Source organism: Ochotona princeps, chromosome 10 (assembly GCF_030435755.1).
Source record: "Ochotona princeps isolate mOchPri1 chromosome 10, mOchPri1.hap1, whole genome shotgun sequence".
Classification (NCBI taxonomy): Eukaryota; Metazoa; Chordata; class Mammalia; order Lagomorpha; family Ochotonidae; genus Ochotona; species Ochotona princeps.
In genome coordinates this window covers 24,341,238-24,364,296 of record NC_080841.1, presented here as the reverse complement: position 1 = coordinate 24,364,296, position 23,059 = coordinate 24,341,238, and the positions used below count along the sequence as shown (strand labels likewise).

The window sequence follows — 23,059 nt, the reverse complement described above, 5'->3', positions numbered from 1 at the left end:
TGAGGTCAACCCATCACAAAGAGTATGAAGATACTTTTTTTTAATTGATAAAACATATAGTAACTATAAAATAATGTAAAGTCTAAAAAAGGAAGTATCCCAGGAAGTGGTGATAGATGTGTGTGAACAGATATGAGATGGTGCCCAGCACAGCACAGCACAAGCCTCGTAGAAAGATAACAATTATCTTGAGATTTTAGATAAGTTACAGTTTGCACTTTTTCTGATACAAGCCTAAAATTTACCATGAGTGAATATTTATTTTATTATGAGACAAGGCAGAAATGTACAATGCTGAAAGGAAAAAGAGAGGTTAGGTGCAGGGATATGGGTAGGATTAGGGGTAGGGGTAGACCATCTAATTTTGCAGTAAAACTATTGCTAAGGTTTTTGGAAAAAACAATTCCTAAAAGCTCCAACTCTCATGAGTACGTGGGAACAAAAGGTTTGAATTCATTGTTTATGGGTTAAAATTCTTGGGTTTTGGATTATTTCAGAAGGCCAATCAATTACAATTATTGTTTATTATCATCTTGTTCATACTTGAATTCTTTAAAGTGTTCACTTTCACTTTTCAAATGATTTATTCCCTTATGATAATAGAGTTTCTTATTATCTTTTTTGATTTGTATCCTGTTTCCTGTGTAATGATTTACTCTGCATGGCATATGTGCAAAAGTTATCATACTAGAAAAATTATTATGCTGTAATAATTATGGTACCATCAAACTAAATTAAATTATGTTTCATTGTAAATACTAAAATGTATTAATTCTTTTAAAAGCCTTTTTATGCCAGTGAGGATAAAGTTGCCTCCATATGCTTTCATTAAATATGACACCGCAAGCCAAATTGGCAGAACTGATAACAAATCAACTCATTCCTTGTAGCACTCTCTTCCAGGTACTCGGTCTGTAATAAGCTTTTTCAACAGTGTGAATTGAATGCGATGCACTGAACAGTATATGTGCATTGTAGGAATAAAAATTTATTCTCTATTTGTAATACTCTTTGCAAGTAGATCTTTGAATGAAAAAAATTATCTTGCATTGGTTTGAGAAGAAAAATGAACCTTTATGTTAAGTCAATTAATTAAATTTGCGTTAGATTTTTTTCTTTAAAGCACTAGAATAGCCATATTTGGCTGCACTGGCAGAATTAAATACTTGTTTTGACTTTAGGTACAAATTTCCTTAATGTAACAATTTGTGCCAAATTTTCCTGACTATCTTAGTTATCCTTGGGAGAGCCCTTTGTTTTAGCAGCATGTACTAAACTTTGGGTAAAATTGACATGACCAAAGTTAAGGGGAAAAAAATTAATGTATTGAATTTGCCAACATGCTTTGTTCTTACTTCTCAACTGTCTTACAAATCATGTAAATAAGTGCAATAAACAGGTATTGAGTGATTCCATAATACTATGGACCTACATGCCCGTCAGTTGTGATAACACATAGAAGTTGGTTCAGGAAAGCTTGAAATGTGCCATTTGTCATGTAATGCCTTCCATCAAGTGTAGAGCAGCATTTGTTTCCCAGCATTACAGCTGAGCGTAATGGTACTTGGCAGTATTGGCAGTTCTGATATGACTTCTTTTGGCTAGCTCAGCATTCTTAAAAAATAAATAGTTTTTTCACTCTGTGATTGAAAGGGTTAAATAGTACCAATTCATTACCACTCACAAAAGGATTTATTTTGTTCTCATAAATCAGTTTTATTCCACATTTTTATTATTCCCTTGGGTGAGCTACTCCAATTGAAATCAATACAAGTGCAAGTGACGCAATCAATCTAGATATTTGATTATGGATTGGAGATCCTCAGGTCTGCTTTTTAGCCGGTTAGTTTCTGATCATCTCTATGAAGAGCTGACTCTTCCTATTGGCATCTCTGAGTTATGAACATGTCTATAAAGCAGATAATCACCTTTGTCTCTATGCTGCCGTAGAAGCTTGAAAAACGAGCGAGGATTAGAAGAGGAGACATAAAGGGTGCCGCTTTAGCATTATTTTAAAAACTGTTCAGGTTTCTCGGGATTTGTCTTAAGATAGAGTCATGTTTGAACATACTTTCCACTCTTATTTTCGTAGTGTATTGATAGAAATGGTAGTTATCAGCTTCATCTTTGTGGGCTATTAAGTAAGTATATCTCATGATGGATATTTTTATCTACTGTCACACATTTATTTTAGAGCTGAGCCACACCAACTAATCCAGAACCAAGCAAAAAAAAATTAAGGTGCATATAATGCCTTTTAAGAAATCCAGGCTGGGTCTCTTTATTTACATAATTATTCAGGATAAAAAGCGACCTACTAGGGGATTTGAAAGAGAAAACCCATTCAACTTTAAATTAGAGAGAAAATTGGTTAAGTTGTTGTTTATAAGGCTCACATTTCTATTTCAAATTCTCAGAGCTTACAAACAAATTTGTATCTTATGATCCTTTACATATTGAATGCCTTTTGGGGGATTCGTGGCATCACATTATGGTTCTTTTGACTCCAACTCAGGCCACCTGTTCTTGTTTCTTATGCCAAATTTTTGCACAGGCACAACTAAATAATTCACTAATGTATTTTTAAATATTTAGAATAAGGCAATATTTGGTGCACTTAAGTGACTTTTCTTTTCCCTTAACACAAATTACAAAGCATTATCAGCAATGCATTTGGTACTTGTGGTAAATACTTTAGGCTTATTTAACCATTTACTTATCCTCCCTGGGTCTGTAGGGAGGGGGCATTTAACATTCTGGGCAAATTACTTACGTCTGAGTTTCCTCTGAAAGGCATATGACTTTGCAAGTTTCAGCAAATATTTTAGAAGCCATAGAAAGGGTGAGGTCCTCCTGTTTTCAACCAAGGAGTTATTAATTACTGATTGATTACTCTTATTAGGCCATTAGGATAGCAGGTATTATAATCTCCCTAGCTGTGCTCTTGAACTTCCATTGGCAAACTTACTGGCTATGTGGAATTAGAGGGCTATCTCTAACTTTTTTTTCATGCTTTTTTCCTAATCTGTGATCTGCATTTATGATTGCTAAATAATGAAAGACGCTCAAAGCATTAGTGCAGGTAGTGCAGTGATGTCACATAGCCATATCAACAAAGTGTTCTTTTCCCACACCCTGTTCCACTCTTAAACATTTACTCAAGAGAATCAGCAGAGAAATTGCAAATGGCTTCTTTTGTTCAGAAAGGCAGAACATTTTTAAGAGGTAATAGCTGTAAGAGTTTAATTCAGATGTTTTCTCTGAAGGGTCAAAATAAATGTTTTAGATTTTGCAAACAATATGTTTTCAGTCATAATAACTCCATTTCAGAGGTAGAACATGACGTGCGTGGAAGTATAAATGCTTTTGTTCTAATAAAATTTTATTTTCATAAGTAGGAAACTGGCCAAATTTATACTATAGATAGTAGTTTGTGTACCCTTGACTTTATCATACTTTGTTTATAAATTAAAATAGGGTTCATATTTCAATCCTCTCATGGTTCTTGATTTTATAAAAATTATGAATGGTAAGTTAGAAACTCTTGTAATATGGAAAAACAACATTTGCTAAAATTCCACAACCTATAAATAAACAATGGTAACAAATGATGAACATCATTTCAGATGTTATCGGTGGTTTCTCAATTTATGAGTGGTTTCTCAGGAGTGAGCATAACAAAATTTGGTTTATTAAGACAAAGATGAATTATCCTAAGAGAATTAATTCTTCAGTTCAAAGAACTGTCAGGAAAGCAGGAGTAAGACGTGAGTGGAAACCACCAATAGTATGGTCCAGACAGGCTTACACATCAGATGAGATACATCAGGACAGACACACCCCTCTTCCCTGTCCCCTACTCTAAAACTAGCCACAGGATCGTCACTCAACTGCTCTGGAAAATCATAATGCTTCTGGGGAATCTCAAGGATTTTAGAGATAGCTTGAAGAATCCCTAACTGACCCGAAGTCATTCTTTCACTCAGTAAACTTTTGTAATCCCCAGGTGAGGTACTTACCTGATTAGCAAATCTATGGTCAGGTGACCATTAGACTTTTAGCTTCATGACTTTCCTGGTTTCATGCATCAATATATCCTTAAAAATCTCAATTCTGAAGCAAGAACCATGGCGCATCATGTTAAGTCACTGATAGGAAGGCCCACCTCTGTTGGCATGCCTGAATTGAGTCTTGGCTTTGCTGTGCTTTGATCTGACTACTGCAACCATTTCTGCTACCAGAAAGCCAGAATCAGAAATGGGAGTTGGAAATGGAACCTGTATGTTCCAAATGAGGCAGGGATGTCTTGACCACAAGACAAGATAATGAAATCGTTCAGTATCACATTTTTACCTGGCCTCTGTGTGTGTGTGTGTGTGTGTGTGTGTGTGTGTGTGTGTGTGTGTGTGTGGTTAGAATCCTTTCTTCCCTTTGGTTATGTCTGTACATGCATTATGTCTATGTTCTTTCCTCCTTCAAATTCAGATTGCTTGTGTGTTGTAAGGGTAACTCTGTCTAGATTTTGCATTTGATCTGAATTAAACCTACTTCTCTTCCTTTCTTGTGTTAGTCTTTTGCCTAAACTCAGTTTACTGTAGCTCTGAATGCACAGATAAGGCGTGTGGAAAGAAATACACTGGGCAGAATTCTGGCGAATCTAGTTTGTCTGTTTACTCTGAAATCCTGTTAAATACCCCCTGGGAGTCCCTGTACCTCTTCTTTTTATTCACAGGCCTCCCCCAGTCCTGGGAAGAGAGTACTCCCCTCAGAACTCAGAACGGTGCTCAGCAGGGTGCCATCCTGGATACCTTTCCTGTCTTTCTATAGGCTTAATTTAATTCATTTCTTTTTCAGATTGGAGAGGATTAGATGGACTTTTGGATTGCCTTGGTTTGTATTTTGTTTGTGTGGGCAGAGTAGGAACTATTTGCCTTGAGCCATAGTTTGCCTGATTTTTTTCTTCTGTTAGATTTCAAAGTCAGTGTGTTATTTTGTTCCACTCCTGCAAAACTTTTCTGTTAATGTTGTTCTCTTAGTTTATTTCCAGGTTTCTCTCTCTCTCTCTCTCTCTCTCTCTCTCTCTATTTGACAAGATAATTCTGTGACACTATTAATCGATTCACTTCTCTTTAAAAGAAGAAACTTTTCAAAGTTCACAACTTATACCCAAATCATTTTTACCTGGTGATTCATGCCCATAGTGTGGAAACTGTACGTGCGAACTCCACCTATCTCCGCTGTTACCAGAAAAGTTCAGTGGGTTCTTTCCTCGGTGTAGTATAGAAATTAAGAGCTAGAAATTGGTGGCAGAGAGAAAAGTTTTATTTGCAAAGTCACCAGGTGGTTGTAGAAAGAAGATGGAAGGGGAAAGCACCTCCTAGGAGCGGGCCAGGTGGTGTGGTGCTGCTTGAAAAGAGAGCGGAAGACACATCAAAGGTTTTTGGAAGGGTCTTATGCTTCCAATCCTTCCCTGACCTTGCCTTGTCTTGGAGAAAACCTGCAAGGAAGATGTTACTCACTGCTGGTCTTTCAGCCAGTTAGGAAAGGGCTGGACAATTCCTGTGCCACCCACTTGAAGCTATGGCCAAGATGTCAGCAGCTCCGATGGTCTCACCCACCTCTAGTGTTGATGACTTCATGTTATCCTCTCCCCTTGAGTGTAGTCAAAATCAATGGTTTGCTTTTAATTAACATAATATAGTAAGTTGGGGATGCTGTCTTCTCCAAGGTGAAAACTATAATGTTGTAACTCATCTAGCGAGGAGACTCTCCAACTGATCAAGCTCGTGGACCTGTTGAGGTGGCTCAAAGAGGAGAAAGCCAGGGTAACATTCAGCCAACAAGCAGCTGGTAACCAAGAAGAGCAAGAAGCTGAGCCCCTCCTTCCTGGTAGTTCACAAGTGTCACGGGATGGCTGACTCCAGGTTTTTTGATCTGGCATAAGAAAGAATTTGAGGACAAGGCACAAGGAAAGGCCAGCAGAGAAGCAAGATTTATTTGCATTAAAAGTAAAAGAATATACACAAGAAAGAATTCAGATATGCTCACAAGAGAGGTGGACATTACACGATTTGCTCCATTCCCATTATATTGACTATAGGTATGTAGAACCATGCCTGGGTACAAGGCTTCCTTGTAGATCCGTAAGGGTTTAAGGGGATAGGATTTGATACTGCCCATTTATTTGCCCTTTTTGGAGACTGGGAATATCATGGCATCAGGTATTAGGTGCAAATGGGTATGTCAGCATGGTAATTTTATTAACAGTGATAATATCATGAGATAAAGGTGATTGCAGGGAAGCAGCTGAAAACCAATGGGGAGGTTTGGGTGGAGCAACTGAGGTTCCAGCAGCAGCTGGTGAGCTCAGCTGCTCCTTGCAAACTACTTTCCTGTCTGCATTGCAATAAAGTGTGTACTACCCAACAAGCACAGAAACTTGGAGAGGGTTCTTCCAAGAACAATCTCATCAAAGTCTTGAGATAGGATTTCAGTCTTAAGACCCTAAGCCAAGAATGCAGGAAGCTCATCCAGACTTGTGACACGTACAAATTGTGAGATCATAAATGTGTATTGCTGTGAGCTAAGTTTATGATAATAATGGTTCTCCTCCAAAGAAGCAGAAGTCTCCAATGTGTATATCCCAGCAACAAAAGAATTTTAGAGATTCTTTAAGTGAAGAAAGGGCAGTGATATGGGATCAGGAACACCAAGGGTTTCCTGCATTGTGTGTTTTTGGTGAAAGACTCTATCAGAATGGAGACATTTATGTAACAATAATATAGTTGGGTTCATGTACACTGTTTGGCTTGGAAACAGAAGGTCACAACCTACGATAGCGCATGTGCTCAACAGTTCTTAGCTGGTGGAAAAAAATTACAACAGTTTACTTGGAAGGTTTTCCAAAACAGTGAAAAACAGGTCAAAGTAGAGAAAGAAAACTTGCATTTCAGATTACAGCTTCGGTCCTGAAAACAGATCATTCTGTGTTACAACTAGTCTCTGAAATCATCCTGTGTGTGTGTGTGTGTGTGTGTGTGTGTGTTTCTGCGTGTGTGTCTGTGTATGTGCACTTGTTTGAAATGAAGTCTATGTTTTAATGCAGTTTTAGGTTCACAACAATACTGAACAAAGGGTGTAGAGATTTGCATATCCTTTCTGAGTCAGCATTCCTTTCTGATATTAAATCATGTCCATTTGGAACATCTGAACATGGTATTTAGACTAAAGTTGTTTTTTGTTTAGAAAAAAACATGTTCCAAATGATTTGAAACACTGATTTCAAATACTTCCATGGGTATATGTACATTAGGCATAGTCTTACCCACATATTGGAAAAAAATCAAAGCATGCCAAACAAATATATCCTTGGTGTGTAGACAGTTGTTCCTGGTCCTGCATGACTGCACTCCAGGCAAATGTTTCTGAATGATCTTGTGAAGAATTGATTAAACATCCTATAACATATTCTGTTAACTCCCCAAACTTCAGTTTTTGTCTCAGCAAAATGACTGATTTAAAGTGGACTTGCTAGCTTCCTGCTAACGCAGATCCTGGAAGGTAACAAGGATGGATCAAGTCATTGCTTCTCTTCCGCTCACACTGGGGAACTGGATTGAGTTCCCAGCTCCCATCTTTACCCGCCCCAACCATTTGCAAATATTTGGGGTGGAAACCAACAGATTGGAGCTCTCTGTGTCTGCTCATCTGCCTTCTTCTCTGTCTCTCAAGTAAATGAATTTTAAAATCAAAACAAATCAAAGCAGTATTTTTAGTAGATTGTAATGAGTTAAAACCACTATTACAACTAGGGTAGCGTCGAAGAGCACCATGGTTCTCTAACAGAGTACCGTCCTTTGCAAGGGCTGAATGAGTCACAGGCTACTTATTTCTGTTTCAAAATGCTCTGTGGAGGAAACAGCCAGGAAGGTATGTACCAGTAAATATCTCCTGATCGGCAACAACTTACGGCCAGAAAGATTCCTTTGAGCACATATATAATTAAATAGTGAAACTTGATAAATGAGTGAAACTTTATAAATGCCTACCCATCTGAGATAGCTTAGAATGATGTGATTTGAATAGTCTTGCTTTTTGGTAAGTATTTTACATATGCATGCATAATGATATTTTAAAGAAGAAAAAATTAACACTTATTTATGCTATCTGAAATGCCCTAGACTTCTTAGCTGTTATCAGAGTACTGACTTGCCTCTTTGCCCTGGTCTACAGGACCAGCTATATTGTCTTTTAACTTGAGAATTGGCAGAATTCTGTGGGACTGAGATGGGACTGAGCAAAACTGAAGTGAAATCCTCTGTATAGGGAAGGCAGAGCATTTGCTTTTTACAGCAAGGAGTGGGGAAATTAGTTAACACCTTCTCTGCCTTAGGTGTAATTGGATTCAGGAAAAGGCTAGCTTAAAGCAGGACCAGGTCTGACATATAAAATCTTCACAAGGTAACAAGAATCCGTTTGGTTTGTTCGCTGTCATTTCTCATTATACTCTTTGTCATGAGAACAGATTCATGTTGTGCCATTTTCTGTTCTTGTTACAATCTTTTTCACATGAATAAGATATCAAGATGTTAATGTCTGGCATAGAGTATTCCATGTGTGATGATGCTGGGTAGCACTGCACTGACCTTTGCAATATTATGTATTCTGATTGGCTGTTCATTTCACCTCTTTCCCACAAGTTAATAAGGCTGTAAAAAGGAGAGAACTGAAATGGCCAGCCAGTCAAATTACAGAATATTGAAAAGGTCAGACAGTACAGCACAGAGGAAAAAAATTATGGAATATATGGTGCATTCAAATTCTTGTGACAATGATTATAACAGGAATGAGAAAGAGTATCCACTTACGTTATTTCACATAGAGAGCCCTGTAAGATGATATTCCTGGGACAGCTATCATTTATGCATCCTTCATCCATTCATATAAAAATACCTACATATGCTCACTTTTGCTTTTTTAAATTGCATATAAAATACACTAACATTCAACAAGCAAACTATTTAAAATAGTGTTGTGAGTCAATTGCTGTCTGTGAATCCAGAGTCCCATATGGCTCTAACTTGAGTCAGGGCATTCCATTTCTGACATAGTTCCCTGCTAATGCTCTCATGAAAGGAGCAGAGGGTAGCACAAGTCCTTGGGTCCTTGCACTCATCTAGGGGACGCTGAAAGAGTTGTAGGAACCTGGATTCTGTGTGGCCCAGCTCCAACCATTGCAGCTATTTGTGGAGAGAACTGGTAGGTGGAAGATCTGTGTCTTTCTCTCTTGCTACCATCCTGCTCTTCCAATAAATAAATAAATCTTTGAAAATAAAATAAAGTTATACCTTTAAAGATGTATACTAATGCTATTGACATTTTAGTTGAACTTAATATTTGAAGACTCAAGGAAATGTGTTTTTGCAGTCAAATTTGTAGGTTCATAGGTAGTTTAATTTCATTATTTATGCATTTAACATTTTTCTTTATAATAAAATAGGACAGTGAGACTGAATAAATTAACCTCTTCAAAGGCCCTTTTGAATGTAGAATATCCTGAAACAGCAGTGAGGAGTTTATTTAAAATTTTCACATGATCTATATAAAACTTACTTTTTGCTTTTGATGTGTGATGTTGGCCAATACACAAAGAATTTCAGCTCAGACACAGGGAGAGAAAGAATATATTTAAATCAGAATTCTGAAGTTACTGATCTCAGATGTGCCATGCGATTACTCATTTTAAAAATGTTTTTAGGCATCTAACAACTGTATGATATTTTTGTAGTCTGCAAAGACAGGTCTGGTTTAAATACTAGCTCTATACTAACTTTGGATGCATTATTTCACTAATGAAGTAAACACGGCATAGCCCAAAGCTGGAGTCCAAAGGCAACATTAATAAGGATGTCAAATGTGATCTTGTTACTTTTAGAAGTAGAGGAAATGAATTTTGATCATTGCTTTAAGGCCACCCTGAATGTAGATTAAACAACCCTGAAAATGGTTGTTTGTAGATTTCATCTCACTAAAGAAGAGTCATCCACTGATTCCTAGTCCTCCCCATTTGCCATTCACTCTCCTTAGGTCTGGGATGGAACTCAGAACTGGAATGTCTTTGGTTGGACACTCAGGTAATGCGGATGCAGGTGAAAATTGAAGTGCTGATGTAGACCACCACGTTTTGCAGAGCTTAGTGCGATTCTTAAAGTCAGTCCAAGATGCAGGTGGTGGACAGGAGGAACTGAATTGAAAATCTCTGAGCCTGGAGGTGGGCGGTGGCAGGGGTGCAGAGGGAGAGGTATAGGGAAGTATGTATGGTTCCAGAACACAGAAGCTGAAACAGACCTGTAACACCCACTTAAACTCACAAATCGGAGAGGGCAGAGGCCGACCAGACAGGACTGGTGGCCTGCGATAGGAAATGCTTATCACTTGAGCATTTGCTCGCTTGATTTTTTGAGGCTGAGTCCAACTGAGCTGCATTTTCCAGCCCATTGAAAGCAAAATGTGTGCTGTGAGAAGCGGTAAAGCACGACCCTTAGCAGGGAGGAAATCTGAAGACTTGCATTTTAAGAACGTTTTTCCAGGGTCTAGAAAGTCAAATTGGTGAAATTCCAAAAAAGAAACAGGAGACAGGGAGGATGAATACTGCAGTCTATGGGCTCAGCTTGGGTTTCAAACCTGGAGATGTTGAAATGGCTCTGAGGGCTGAAACCCAGCCCATTGCAGCAGGGCTGTGAATTGAACTACGTTTGTGGAAGTCAAAGAACCCTAGGCTCATCCAGATACGTGGTTCCAGGACACAGGCAAGTTGTTTCCTGAGCTGAGCAAAATGGTTATGTAATTGCATACTTCTCATAATTATTGACTAATTATATACTTCTTCTAATTACTGAGTAATCATTGTTCTATAACTAGAACTTAATGTGACAACTAATTGTATAATTACCATGTATTAATGTTGTTATCTGGGAAACTTAGAAAAAAATGATTCTTAATATATCTACACCTGTCATGACATTTTCAAAGCTAACACTAATGCTTCGCAACTCAAAATTTGTTACAAACACAAACAAAATCCAAGAAAGAAAACATTTCCAGTTTTGTAATCATGTTGTTTACTGCTTGGCCTTGTATTTGCACTGGGCTGAACATTGAACAGCTATGTCCTCATATTTTCATTTTAGAATTGTCACCATTTTGAGGTTTTGCATCCTGTAAAAAGTGTGCACTATTGTGCTACCTCAGATACAATCAAACACCTGCCTGAATCTCTGTAGGATAACGTGACCTTTTTGAAATTTTACAACTGGGCATGTGACAACAGCAGCAGTTGTTTCAGCTATAACTGATAATACTTCCAAGGAGCCAAATATCCTGGGACCATAAAGAGATCTCAGATGTTGACAACGTAATTGTTCTCAGAGAATGCTTAGGTGGGACTTGCATTCAATTATAACTGGGTTTCTTGAGTGAAGGAATCAAATCTTATACATTTGGGGCTTATTCTCTTTTGCACCTTGTGGAATCTGCTTCTTTCATACAGTTGGAGATCAGTAACCTTCAGTTTAATCAAACTCATTAGTGGCAAAGAACCTATAAAAGCTAAAATAGCATAATTTTAAAATAGCTTTTTAATATCTAAGTGCTTATCAAAGGCTGTTTTGCAGTCTCAGAACTTCTTGTTACTCTGGGTTGAACATAGAAAGAACACCACTTTGTATTCCCATCTTAAGATCTTGAAATAATTCCTCAAGTTATGAATGTATTTATCTGGCTTTAAATTAATAGAATTGGGCCCGGCACAATGGCTTAATGGCTAAATCCTCACCTCACACTGCCAGGATCCCATATGGGCACCAGTTCCTGTCTGGGCTGCTCTGTTTTCCATGCAGCCCGCTGTATGTGGCCTGACAAAGAAGAATACCTTACTTTTATTTTTTTTTTTTTTTTGCTACAAGACATATTTCTCTGTCTATACATTATTATATTTATTTTTTGTATTTTACATTTTGTGTAGACTGTGTTTAATGAAGTGTTCATAGCTAGTTATAGGACCGTCTTTATCATATTTGATCTCAATATCTGAATTAATTTTAGAGTTTAATGTATACCCTGTTGGGATATGTGGCATTGTTTGATAATTGAAAAACAGTACAATTTTAATTGGTAATACATGATTAGATCAGGACAAGTGATGGATAGATAACCACTAAGAATAACACAAGGTGGTATAATTCTTGACCTTTGCCCAGTCCTAAATGATTATCTGGATTGTATCACTTGTAGGGATCACAACTCAGTTCTATCTTTTTAGCTTCTGTGGATGATTTAGTCTGGTAAACAAATTGCCTTCCTTCACTTTCACAGTAGCTTCACAAAGTGAGTGCTATCATTCCTGGATCATATGTGGAAAACCAAAGGTTCAGATGATTAGATAATATAACCAAGAAAACACCACTAGGAAATGCATGAAGTCAAATGCGTGACTCTCACCATCAAATCTGTGTTCTTAACTTTGCACTATGTTCCTGCTACAAAACTACATTACTTTTTTAGCCATAATTACAACCTTTAAAATTGGCTTGTTTTATAGTGAAAGAGTGATTTTATTGTGTGTCCGCCTTTTACAATTTAATCATTCATTCTATACGCTTTGTATCAATAGCTGCAGGACTTTCAGGTAAGCTTGCTTTTCCCCTGGAAATCCAATACCCTATTTGTAAAATTCATTTGCAAAATTAGTGTAGAAAGCATTAAACATATATATAATAAAAACTATTGGGCCAAGAAAGTAGGCCATTTTCATTATATCTTGGTATTTTTGTAGTTCTTTTTCCTGTATTTTAAAAATGATTAAAGGATCAGACATTGCAGCTCAGTGGGTTAGTTCACTATCTGGGATACATCCAACTCATTGAAGTGCTTGTTAGAGTCCCAGCTGCTCTGCTTTGAACAACGCTTCTTGCCAATGTCCTTGGAAAAACGAATGAGGATGCCCTACGTAGTAAGGTCCCTGCCATGCATATGAGAGCCCAGAATGAAATTACTAACTCCTGGTTTCCACCAGGGTCAGACCCTGCTGCCCCAATCATTTAGTAGATTGAACCAGCAGATACAAATTCTCTCTGTCTCTGTTCTTCCCTCTCTGTTAACTTTTTTAAGTAAATAAATAAACCTTTTAAAATTAAAATAATTACATTTATGAAATTTGAATAAAATTACGAAATATTTTGTCAGGAGCAGCTTCATTTAAAATTTCCAGAAAAGCATCTGATACGTACAGTATAAGAAATTCTCTAATTTTCTGTTGAGCCCTTTTCTTAACCCTGCTTCTTAACCTTGAACATAGCTCCATGGTGTGGAAGGGAGAGAACAACAACAAACAGACAAACAAAAACACAGTGCTATTCACAGATTTTTCCTATACATTATACATGCTGAGAATTGACAATGGGTTTGCTAAACCTTTGAAAGGATGGTGGTTCTGGCTCCTGGTGAGGATACACGGTGAAGACGATCCTTCTTATTGCCAAGCAGCCTCTGCATTTTCCCATAGTTAAAAAAAAATAGATCTTGTAATCAAAGTAACATATATTATCTCCTAATCCACTTGATTTTTAGGCTGTTCTGACTAATTCTGATTTGAAGGGTCATTAGACAAAGAAGAAGCAACTGAACTCCAAATCAAAATGAACAGAAAATTATTTCCAGGAATGATATATGGAATGTATAGCATACACTATTGATTAATTGATCTTGATTGATAAGCGAACTGTATATGTGAATCCATGTAACATTTTGTGCACAGATTGTAAAATCAACAGTATGTGCATTGGTGAGAGCACAAGGAATGTTATGAGATGCATGTCATGGTTCTACTTAGGATAGTATGTATAGGAGTCCAACAAAATTACTAAACAATAGCATGAATGAATACTTGCGTATTCACTAATTTTAATCTTTCTTTTTTAATCAGCAGGCAATAACTACACCCTTCTGTACAGCACAAGAGTCATGCACAGCAGTGAAGAGTCCAACCTTTGGGTGCTCATTGATGGACTGGTTCCTCTTAGTAACTACACTGTACAGGTGAATGCTTCAAACAGCCGAGGCAGCTTGATGAGCGAGCCTGTGAAGATTGCATTACCTCCAGGGGGTAAGTCTATGAAAAATATCAACTGTCCAATTTGATATGAATCCCCCAGAACTAAGTTTCCATTGAACATCTTATTTATTGTTGAAATTCATTTCTTTAGGACTTAGAGATCCAGTTGCATTTCTGGTTGTTTTGTTTGGTGGAGACACTTTCATTAACATTCTTTTATTGTTTTACTAAGACTGCTTTCATCCCCACTGACTGTGTATGTATATGTACATCTATATTTCTAACTTTTTGCACATTAAAAATATCGGGATAATTTTTGCTTGAGACTTAACTTAGATGCAGATTCAAAGTTTGAGCCTTAATGTTGTATTACAAATGGTTGTCATTCCCAATCTTCTGAAGAAGCTTTTCTAATTAACAAAGAAGGCCAATGGGCAGGTAGTAGACAGAACAGGAAAACTCTACTCAGACCACTGCATAAACACCTTTAAATTCCATGTCATAGTGCGTACATTGTACTTGCATGATACAGTCTGGAATGTTTTACTTTAAATATTTGCATTAAAAATTAACCTGACTCTTTTAAAATTATCATTACTTTTATCACAAACAGTTCCTACCTGTTTTAACAATTTCTGGGAAATAACTGTTGCAAAGAAAACTCCTTTGACTTGGTACATATGACCCTGAAATAGATTTGGTACAAATGACTCTAAAATACAGTGTTTGTCTCAAAAGAGCAACAGAATGATTCTTGGGCCCAACACAATGGCTTATATGGCTAATCCTCTGTCTACAAATGCCACAAATCATGTGTGTGGCTACTCCACTTGCAACTCAGCACCCTGCTTGTGGTCTGGGAAAACAGCAGAGGATGGCCCAAAGCCTTGGGACCCTGCAGGAACTCCTGGCTCCTGGCTTCAAATTGGCTCAGTTCCAGCTATTGTGGTGATTTGGGGAGTGAACCAGCAGAGGCAAGTTCACTCTTTCTCCCTTCTTTCTAAATCTGACTTAAAAAAAAAAAAAAGGTAAGAGCCTGATTCTCAGATGAATGTTTAGGAATATATGTTTCCTGCAAATACTTAAGGAAGATGTCTCAGGACAGCCATTATCTGCCCAGTAGCCCAGCTTGCAGGAACTTACGAATTCTGAATTCAGAAAATGTTCCTGCCTTGTAAGTACTAGTCTGAAAGGCAGGATGCAGGCCTCTCCCATCACAAAGAATTAAAGAGCATCCAATGCTTAATCACTGGAGGAAAGAGAGGGTGAATCTGCCATGTGCATAAAACATCTCCCCCAAGAAAAGATACATCATGTGTAGTATCATGAAGACCACTCTCTGTTGTCTACCTTTTATGACATTATAAGATTTCACGGGGCCTGTTGCTATGGCTCAGTGGCTAAATCCTCGCCTTGCACATGCTGGGATCCCGTATGGGCACCGATTCATGTCCCAGCTACTCCACATCCCATCCAGCTCCCTGCTTGTGTCCTAGGAAAGCAGTAGAAGATGGCCCAATAAAAGCCTTGGGACCCGGAAGCCATGTGGGAGACTCAGAAGAAGCTCCTGCCTCCTGGCTTCAGATCTCGTCAGCTATGGCCATTGCGGCCACCTGGGGAGTGTACCAGCTGGTGGAAGTTCCTTCTCCTTTTCTCTTGGTTTCTCTGTAGATCTGCCTTTTCAATAAAAAAAAGAATAAATCCTAAAAAATTCATAAACAGAGGTTTACTTAACCTCTTAAAATTCTGGCAAATTCCATGTTATTTAAGAAAAGTAATTTAAAAAAAGACACTGGAGACTAATTGACTCAAGTTAATTAGACATTGGATCTGTGAATAATAAAAATTGATTAATGAATTTAGATAGATGCTCGTTTAAAAATTGAGACAAAAACAGTGCAAAACAAATGAGAGGGACCTCTTTGGCTATGTATTTCTTTATTTTTCACTCTAACTCACATGTTGAAAATACTAGATAGTTGTGATGACTAAACTTTAATCCGTAATAGCAGTTACTCCTATCCATAAATTACAAAGTAGTCAGTGCTGTAAGGAAGATTTGGAGGAATTTTTCTTTTTGTATTTATGTGAGAGAGACAGTGCTGATAAGATCGCATACCCAGGTTCGTTCCTCAATTGCCCGATGGCCAGGAACTCAGACAAGGTTGTCCCTGTGTGTGTGGCAGAAGCCCCATAACTTGCCATCACTGACACCTACCAAGGTGCTACACTAAAGGGGAGCAGGAATTGGGAGTGGAGTCTGACACCAATGCAGGTACTCTGAGAAGGGCCGTGGCCACTCCAGGTGCCTCGTGGCCACTCCAGGAGCCCCTTGGCCAATCTGTGCCACAATAGAGATGTTCAAGTGCATAATAATATTTTCTTGCAGGATATAGGGAATGTTTAATGAATTCTATATCCACTTTATTACAATTACATTAGTTTAGAGATTACTTGTAATTTATAATAATTTACAATGTGTCCATAAATGAGCTAACTGAATTCACTGTTCATATTCCTGACAATGTGTGATGTAATGATGTGTGATATATATGTGTATGTGATGACTCAGTTCTATTTCCACCTCAACTCACACTGTGCGGGTTTGTTCGAGTAAGGGTTAATGCTGTGCAAATGAAAAGAGACCAGAACTCGGTTTTATGTGGACACTGTAGAGCAGAGAAACAGTGCCACTGCGGCTTGTCTTCGTCTCTGCTCAGTCCGTGCTTACGTGTGTCATTACCATAATGCTTTCCTGCCCTCACTCTAGGGACCCGACTCACTCACTCACTCGATGTTCTCTGAAATCCAGAATTTCCGAGACGGACCCTCACCAAAAGAGCTAAAAAACACCTTCAAAAACAAACAAAGGAGTACTCAAGTTGATTATAGACATCAGGAAATTCTTTTTTTTCAACATTAGATTGTTGTTGATTACAATTAGGAAACTTATCGCTTCGAAATTATCTTTTTTATGACCTTGTGGCAGTTTAAAGGTCATACCTCATTGATTAAATAGGTTTTAGTTCATGCTTCCTTTTACTTAATGATCTGAAAACATATTATCCTGATTTACACATGAAAATCATGCTGAAAAGCATGTGGCATTCACTAGAATATGTGTGTTTAAGTAGAATTAAATTAGTACTGAGAGTTATTAAAGAAATCTCCCATATCTTTGTCCAGTGAACTGTGTTGCATACTGAAATGAATAATAAATGAACCGATATACAGAAGTGAACCAACTTATGGGAAGAGAAGATTCTAAATGCTATTTATTTTTCATTATATATGGGTGGTTATCATTATTGCCATTTCCTTGATTTCAATATTAGTTTTTTTTAATGACAGTGTTGAGTTCCTAGTATCTTTCAATGCTGCATTATGCAAGATTTATAATGATAATGCCCTTAACTGTGTTTGTGTCACAGTATGGTTTTAAAATGTAGTAATAGAAAATCGAGGCAAAAGAAAAATGTTTCTTTTTATTCGATAAAGTGTTTGATATCAAATATGGTCTGAAAGCTCTCAGCCTCTATGCCTCTAAGTTTTGCCTTAGAAACCAGTGCGTCTAAAGCTTCTCTCTTGCACCAGGACCCTTCTGTAACACAGCACGGAATCACATTCTGAAATTACCTTTTAATCCTACTGTCACAATCAATGCTTATAACATTCTTCATAACATATTATTTCTTATTCATGTGTTTGTCTTCATCGCTTAGACCAAAATGAAACATGGTAGGTGCAAGATAAATAACTGGTGAATGAATGAACCATTAAGTCTGTCAAGATAGCTTAATTACTAGTTTTAAATTGTAAACGTATCATCTCCGAGGTCTGCTCCATCCTTGTCTCTGCCTGAGCAAACTTCTGTGACGTGAGCTGTGAGAATGAGGCCTTTCCTGTCCCCTGTGATCCTGTATACAGGGATGCTGTGGTTGACCAGATGTCATCAACTGGCCATGCTCCAAAGAGAGCTAGAGTCTTGGAGTTGGGAAATATTTTCAGGTTTTTCCAACTCATTACTCTTTGATTTCTCTCCACCATAGCTTTTGCTTTTACTTAGATGAATACAGGATGGAAATCCCATGGTTTAAGTAGGAAAGCGGTAAGGAAAGGTAAAGGGACAGGCATGGAGAATTTTACCCTGGTGTAGCATCTCTTAGTTGATGGCTACAAAGCTTCTTATGTTTTTTATTATCTATCTCTTTTTCTGAGAAAAAAAACTAGTGACTACAAAATGTATTATAAGCTCAAGTTTTTTTAAATAATGGAGTTAATGCTATGAAAAACTTAGCATATAGATATACAGTGGCAAAAGCCAAATAGCGCATGTTTTTAATTTTAAAGATACATTTAAAATATTATTTGCACAGCTGGAAGAGTTTCTCTCTCTTATTCTTCCCAATTATGTAGCACATTGTCACCTACCTCTGTGAACTTAGGCTTTTTTTTATTTCTACAATTACTATGTTTGCAGGTTATTTGTAATAGCCTAATGCTCATATTTAGCATTAAGGTGCTCCTAAAAGTGACAAATTTATTTAATTTGAGCTCTTGAATAGCATTGTGGTACAAGTTCAAGAGTTCTAGGAAAAAGATTCTTAAAAAAAATAAAAATGGAATCCAAATGTTAATCCATAAATATGAAACTTTCCTGTGACCTCTGCCCCTTCAAGGTCTGGAGTTACTAATGGGGTTAGGATTTCAGCGCTTAATGGGGCCCAGTGCATTAGTGTTTTGTATGCATGGAATTCAGCATTCAGTTTAATAAGTGGTTGACATTGGTGATGTCCCTTAATTTGCTTAAATCTAATTGGCTCTTTTATCAGTCAAACCTGTATGGATTGGCAATTGATCAGAAAGGGTCAGCCATGACTCCGCATGTAGTTAAATGATGGAACCACTAGTTAAAGTCACAGTTGCATGATAATAAGAAAAGAAAGAACAAATGAGTTTAGAGAAAGAGGCAAAGAAGCTTAGAACTTTTGCAGGATCTTCAAGTTCAGAACAAAGGCATTATAGAGTATATAAATTTTAAATACACTGCGTTTCGCCTCCAGAGTTAAACCTTTTTTTTTCCAGTTGAACTGAAATCTTGTCTGAAACTGTCTTTGTTACATCAAAGAAATACTCAGAGAGCTAAAAGAGACAGAAGAAGCATAAAAGGGCATAGTTTAAAATGATTAGTGACAAATTCCATACTGACGAACTGGAAACAGATTTTTTGTGAAAGTTTTGTATTTTTCCAATAGGAATAATTTCTGTCTGCTTATCTTTTGCTGAAGCGCTCTAACGGAGCAGTGGACAGAACTCAGAGCCACTTCAGTTCGTATATTTAATGCAGTTATTCTCTGCAAGTTATGTTTTTTATTTCTACCTTTAGACTGATGAGAATTGATATAAATTTAAAAGCCATAAAATTACCAGGGTTAGGAGAGACCTGTATCTTTTCCAGAATGTATTATGATACAATCAGAAGCACAGGGAGGCAGAATGATTGGGAGTGGTATGTTTTGCAGGGGTTTTGTAGACTCTCTCTCCTTCCCTAACCCCTCTCCTTACCCAAAACCACAAGGGAAGAAAAGAGGGAAATTCTATCAGAATTTAAAAATGGGACACATTGTAAGAGCATAGACTTTTGGGTCCTAGAAACATGGACCTTAAAAAATAGTTAATTAATGAGCTATAGAGTGCAAGTATAGAGACAAATAAGTTAGAATGAGAAATAATTCTGCTGCTTTGCTGCCCAGTGGCCTTCTGGGTCCAGGGCTATGTTTAGGATCTTGGAATGCAATTCAGATCTGGTAGTTGTGGCAGGAATCCAGGTTCTCAAGCCTCCACCAGGATCTGCATTACCAGGAAGCTAGAAACAAGGACTTGAGTCAGATATCAAACCTGGGCACCCTGCTCTGGGATGCAGGCATATTAGCAGCCTAAATGCCCACTGCTAAAAGCAGATTTAAATCCACCTGGTTTAACTCACCGGCTGCATGTGTCAGAGACAGTCCACAGATATCACAGAGCCACAGATCTGGGTCATTTGTGAAACATGCTGGACGGTAATTCCTACTTGGTAGATTCGTTTAGAAAATGTAATATAATGTATATGAGGTGCTTAGCTCAGTGCCTGTCTTGGTCAATACTGAGTACTTGGCTTAAAATTTTTGGCCACTGTAAGTTGGAAAATTTTATATGCAGAAAACAAGTGAACAAACAGTATCTTTCACACGAGCTGAAGAGACTAGCAAAATTACATCCCATAACTTCCCTGTGCGTCCTATGCTTACTAGTTACAGTGTCGACATAAACATGGCCAGTCCAGTTACCTCACCAAGGGATGGTGCAGTGCAATTAGATGTTGGGCTAAAGAGGAATGGTAAGAAGTGGATTTCTTCATGAAATTGATTCTGGATCCCTTTCCCCACCTCATATCTGAATTAAAACTTGCCAATATTTTTACAACATATTCCCATTAGATAATTTAAGATATCCATGGACAGAAAAGCAAAATGTTTTCTTTTTTTAAAGATTTATTTTAAGTATTGAAAGGCAGATTTACAGAAGATTTTGAAGATTCATTTTTCAAGCGGCCGCAGTAACTGAGGCTGGGCCAGGTTGATGCCATGTGGGTGGTAGGGGCCCAAACATTTGGGTTATCTACTGCTGCTTTCCCAGGTGCTTAGCAGTGAGCTGGATTTGAAATAGAGCAGCCAGGAATAGAACCAGTGCTCCTCTTGGATTTTGGTGTCAAGAGCAGCAATTCACCCTACTGTGTCTCGATGCCAACCTGGTAGGTTTTTCATAATAGAATTTTCTTCTGTAACTCATGTCAAGTGATGTATTGAATACAATTTTATAATTATATACATTTTTATTCTCTAAATATTTTATTCATAAATACTTTCTAGCTTTGTTTAGGTAGCAAAAAGAGAGAAATTTGAACCTTTATGCCAAATATTTCCCTGATTGTCTTTCAAACACATCCATTTTAATAAGTTAAACTTTGGAATTTAAAAAAATTTTAATGTTCACTAAATAGGAAAGCTAAGCATTCAGACAATATTTTCTGACTATTGTTTCTTTTTCAAAGACACAACTAACTTTGACAATTATTGCTGCTTAATGAATTGTACATACCTATGGAGTACAATGTGATAATTTAATACATGTAAATGATGTGTATTGACAATAAAATTGTTTAGTATATCTAATTCCTTAAACACTTAAACTGTTTTTGAATAGCAATAATTTTACATGTTTATTGAGTACTACCGATGTGACTAATAAATGTATACCATAAATACTGTTTAGTTAATATTTTGACCTTCTTATCAGGATTTTTAAAATATCTTTTACTCATTCATAAATCATGTAATGCCTTTGAATAGGCAGCTAAAATGTGGACATTTTCAAAGTTAGCAAATAACTTTTGGTCAATAATACTGCTAAAAGGATGAAGTACCAACTGATTTTTTATGAGTTGAGTTACTAAATTCATTTTTGTATGAGTTTTAGGAACCCCGAATACTCTTTCATTCCTTGCTGCTTAACAAATCACCCAAAACCAAGCAGCTGAAAGCCACCATCCTCTGTTATTGTCCTGCTCAAAAACCCATGAAAGATGCCCATGGATAGAGACGTCGAGAAATATAAAATATTTCTACACCTTTAAAATATCTACCTATTCGGGGTCAAGAGGCTACTTTTTAAAATGCAGTAAGCTTTGTGAGAAGTGTGGGCTTCTGCTGATGTGCACACACAGAGCCCAACAGCAAGGGCCTCCCGTTTTTCACCTACTCCATATATACTTTGATTTATTTGCAAAATGTAAGCAGAAACTTAAATACGCAAGTGCCCAGGAGATATCTGAAACATTAAGAGAGTAAAGGAATATATTTTTTTAAAAAGTTGTAGGTTGGAAAAAGAAGTAGACAGTAGACTAAGATGTTATAACACTGTATTCACAGAGTCAAAGGAAAGAGGAGATTAATTGCTTTTTATACTGTAAAAACCACAAGAAAAATATGGGATGGTGAGGCATGGGCTTCTTTAAAACAACATTCCACCCCACACACAGATGGTCTGTCTTTACCTACAGTATATTAAAGCTACGCTATTTATTGTACCTCCAGTTCAAATGAATCTTTAGCATAGTTGTACGTAATGTTTTACTTCAGTGTATATCTTCCAAATGTGCTGCTACTTTTCCTCAGAAAAAATCAACCCTGTGGAAGGTAATAAAGCAGGTGGATTCAACAAATAACTATTTAAATTCTTACTAAAAATAATACTGTACTTTTGAAAACAAATAACAGACCATTTAGTTTAACCTACACTTTCTCCCAAGCATGTAATGAGAATAGAAGCATAGTATTTGAAACTGTTTCAGATATGTGCTCCAATACTTTTATGAAAAAAAATGTTGCCTGCAATGTTTGGAATTGATGGCTTCAGCCACTGTGTGAATGGGAATGGGCCACTGTGTGTGTGTGTGTGTGTGTGTGTGTGTGTGTGTCTGGAAAAGTCCACATTACAAGTGAAAGGCAATGATAAGTTTCTAATTCTTGATTAGTGAAATTTTCTTTACTGTTCATAGTCACTAGCTTGACAATGAACTTTCTGCTTATAAAAAACACTTTAGAAAAAGACCAACTTCTGAGACATGGAGAAGCAGGAAGGGAACTTTGAAGTGCGCTTACCATGGACTCCACAAGCCTCCAGCAAAGGGCTGCCGGCTTTCCCATTTGCATACTCTCATGTGAATTGTATACATATATGCAACCCCCCTACATCCAGTTCAGTGCTGCCTTCAGAGAGTCCTGGGGCAAGGCAGAGACCAAAAATAATAATAAAAATAGAGACTAAAATCACATTTTCCCTTCTTTACCAGGGGAAAAGGATGAGAAGTATTGCTCTTTTAAATTCTAATTGACACTAAAAATTAGA

General features: G+C 37.3%; 1 protein-coding gene across 1 annotated transcript in view; it reads left to right on the top strand.

Annotated features, from left to right (window-relative positions):
• Window positions 1-23,059, top strand: part of USH2A (usherin) — a 641,433-nt gene that overhangs the window by 366,998 nt on the left and 251,376 nt on the right. The window contains exon 37 of the mRNA XM_004578639.2: window positions 13,982-14,161. Coding sequence (XP_004578696.2) covers window positions 13,982-14,161 — 180 coding nt within the window. The remainder of the gene's footprint in view (window positions 1-13,981; window positions 14,162-23,059) is intronic.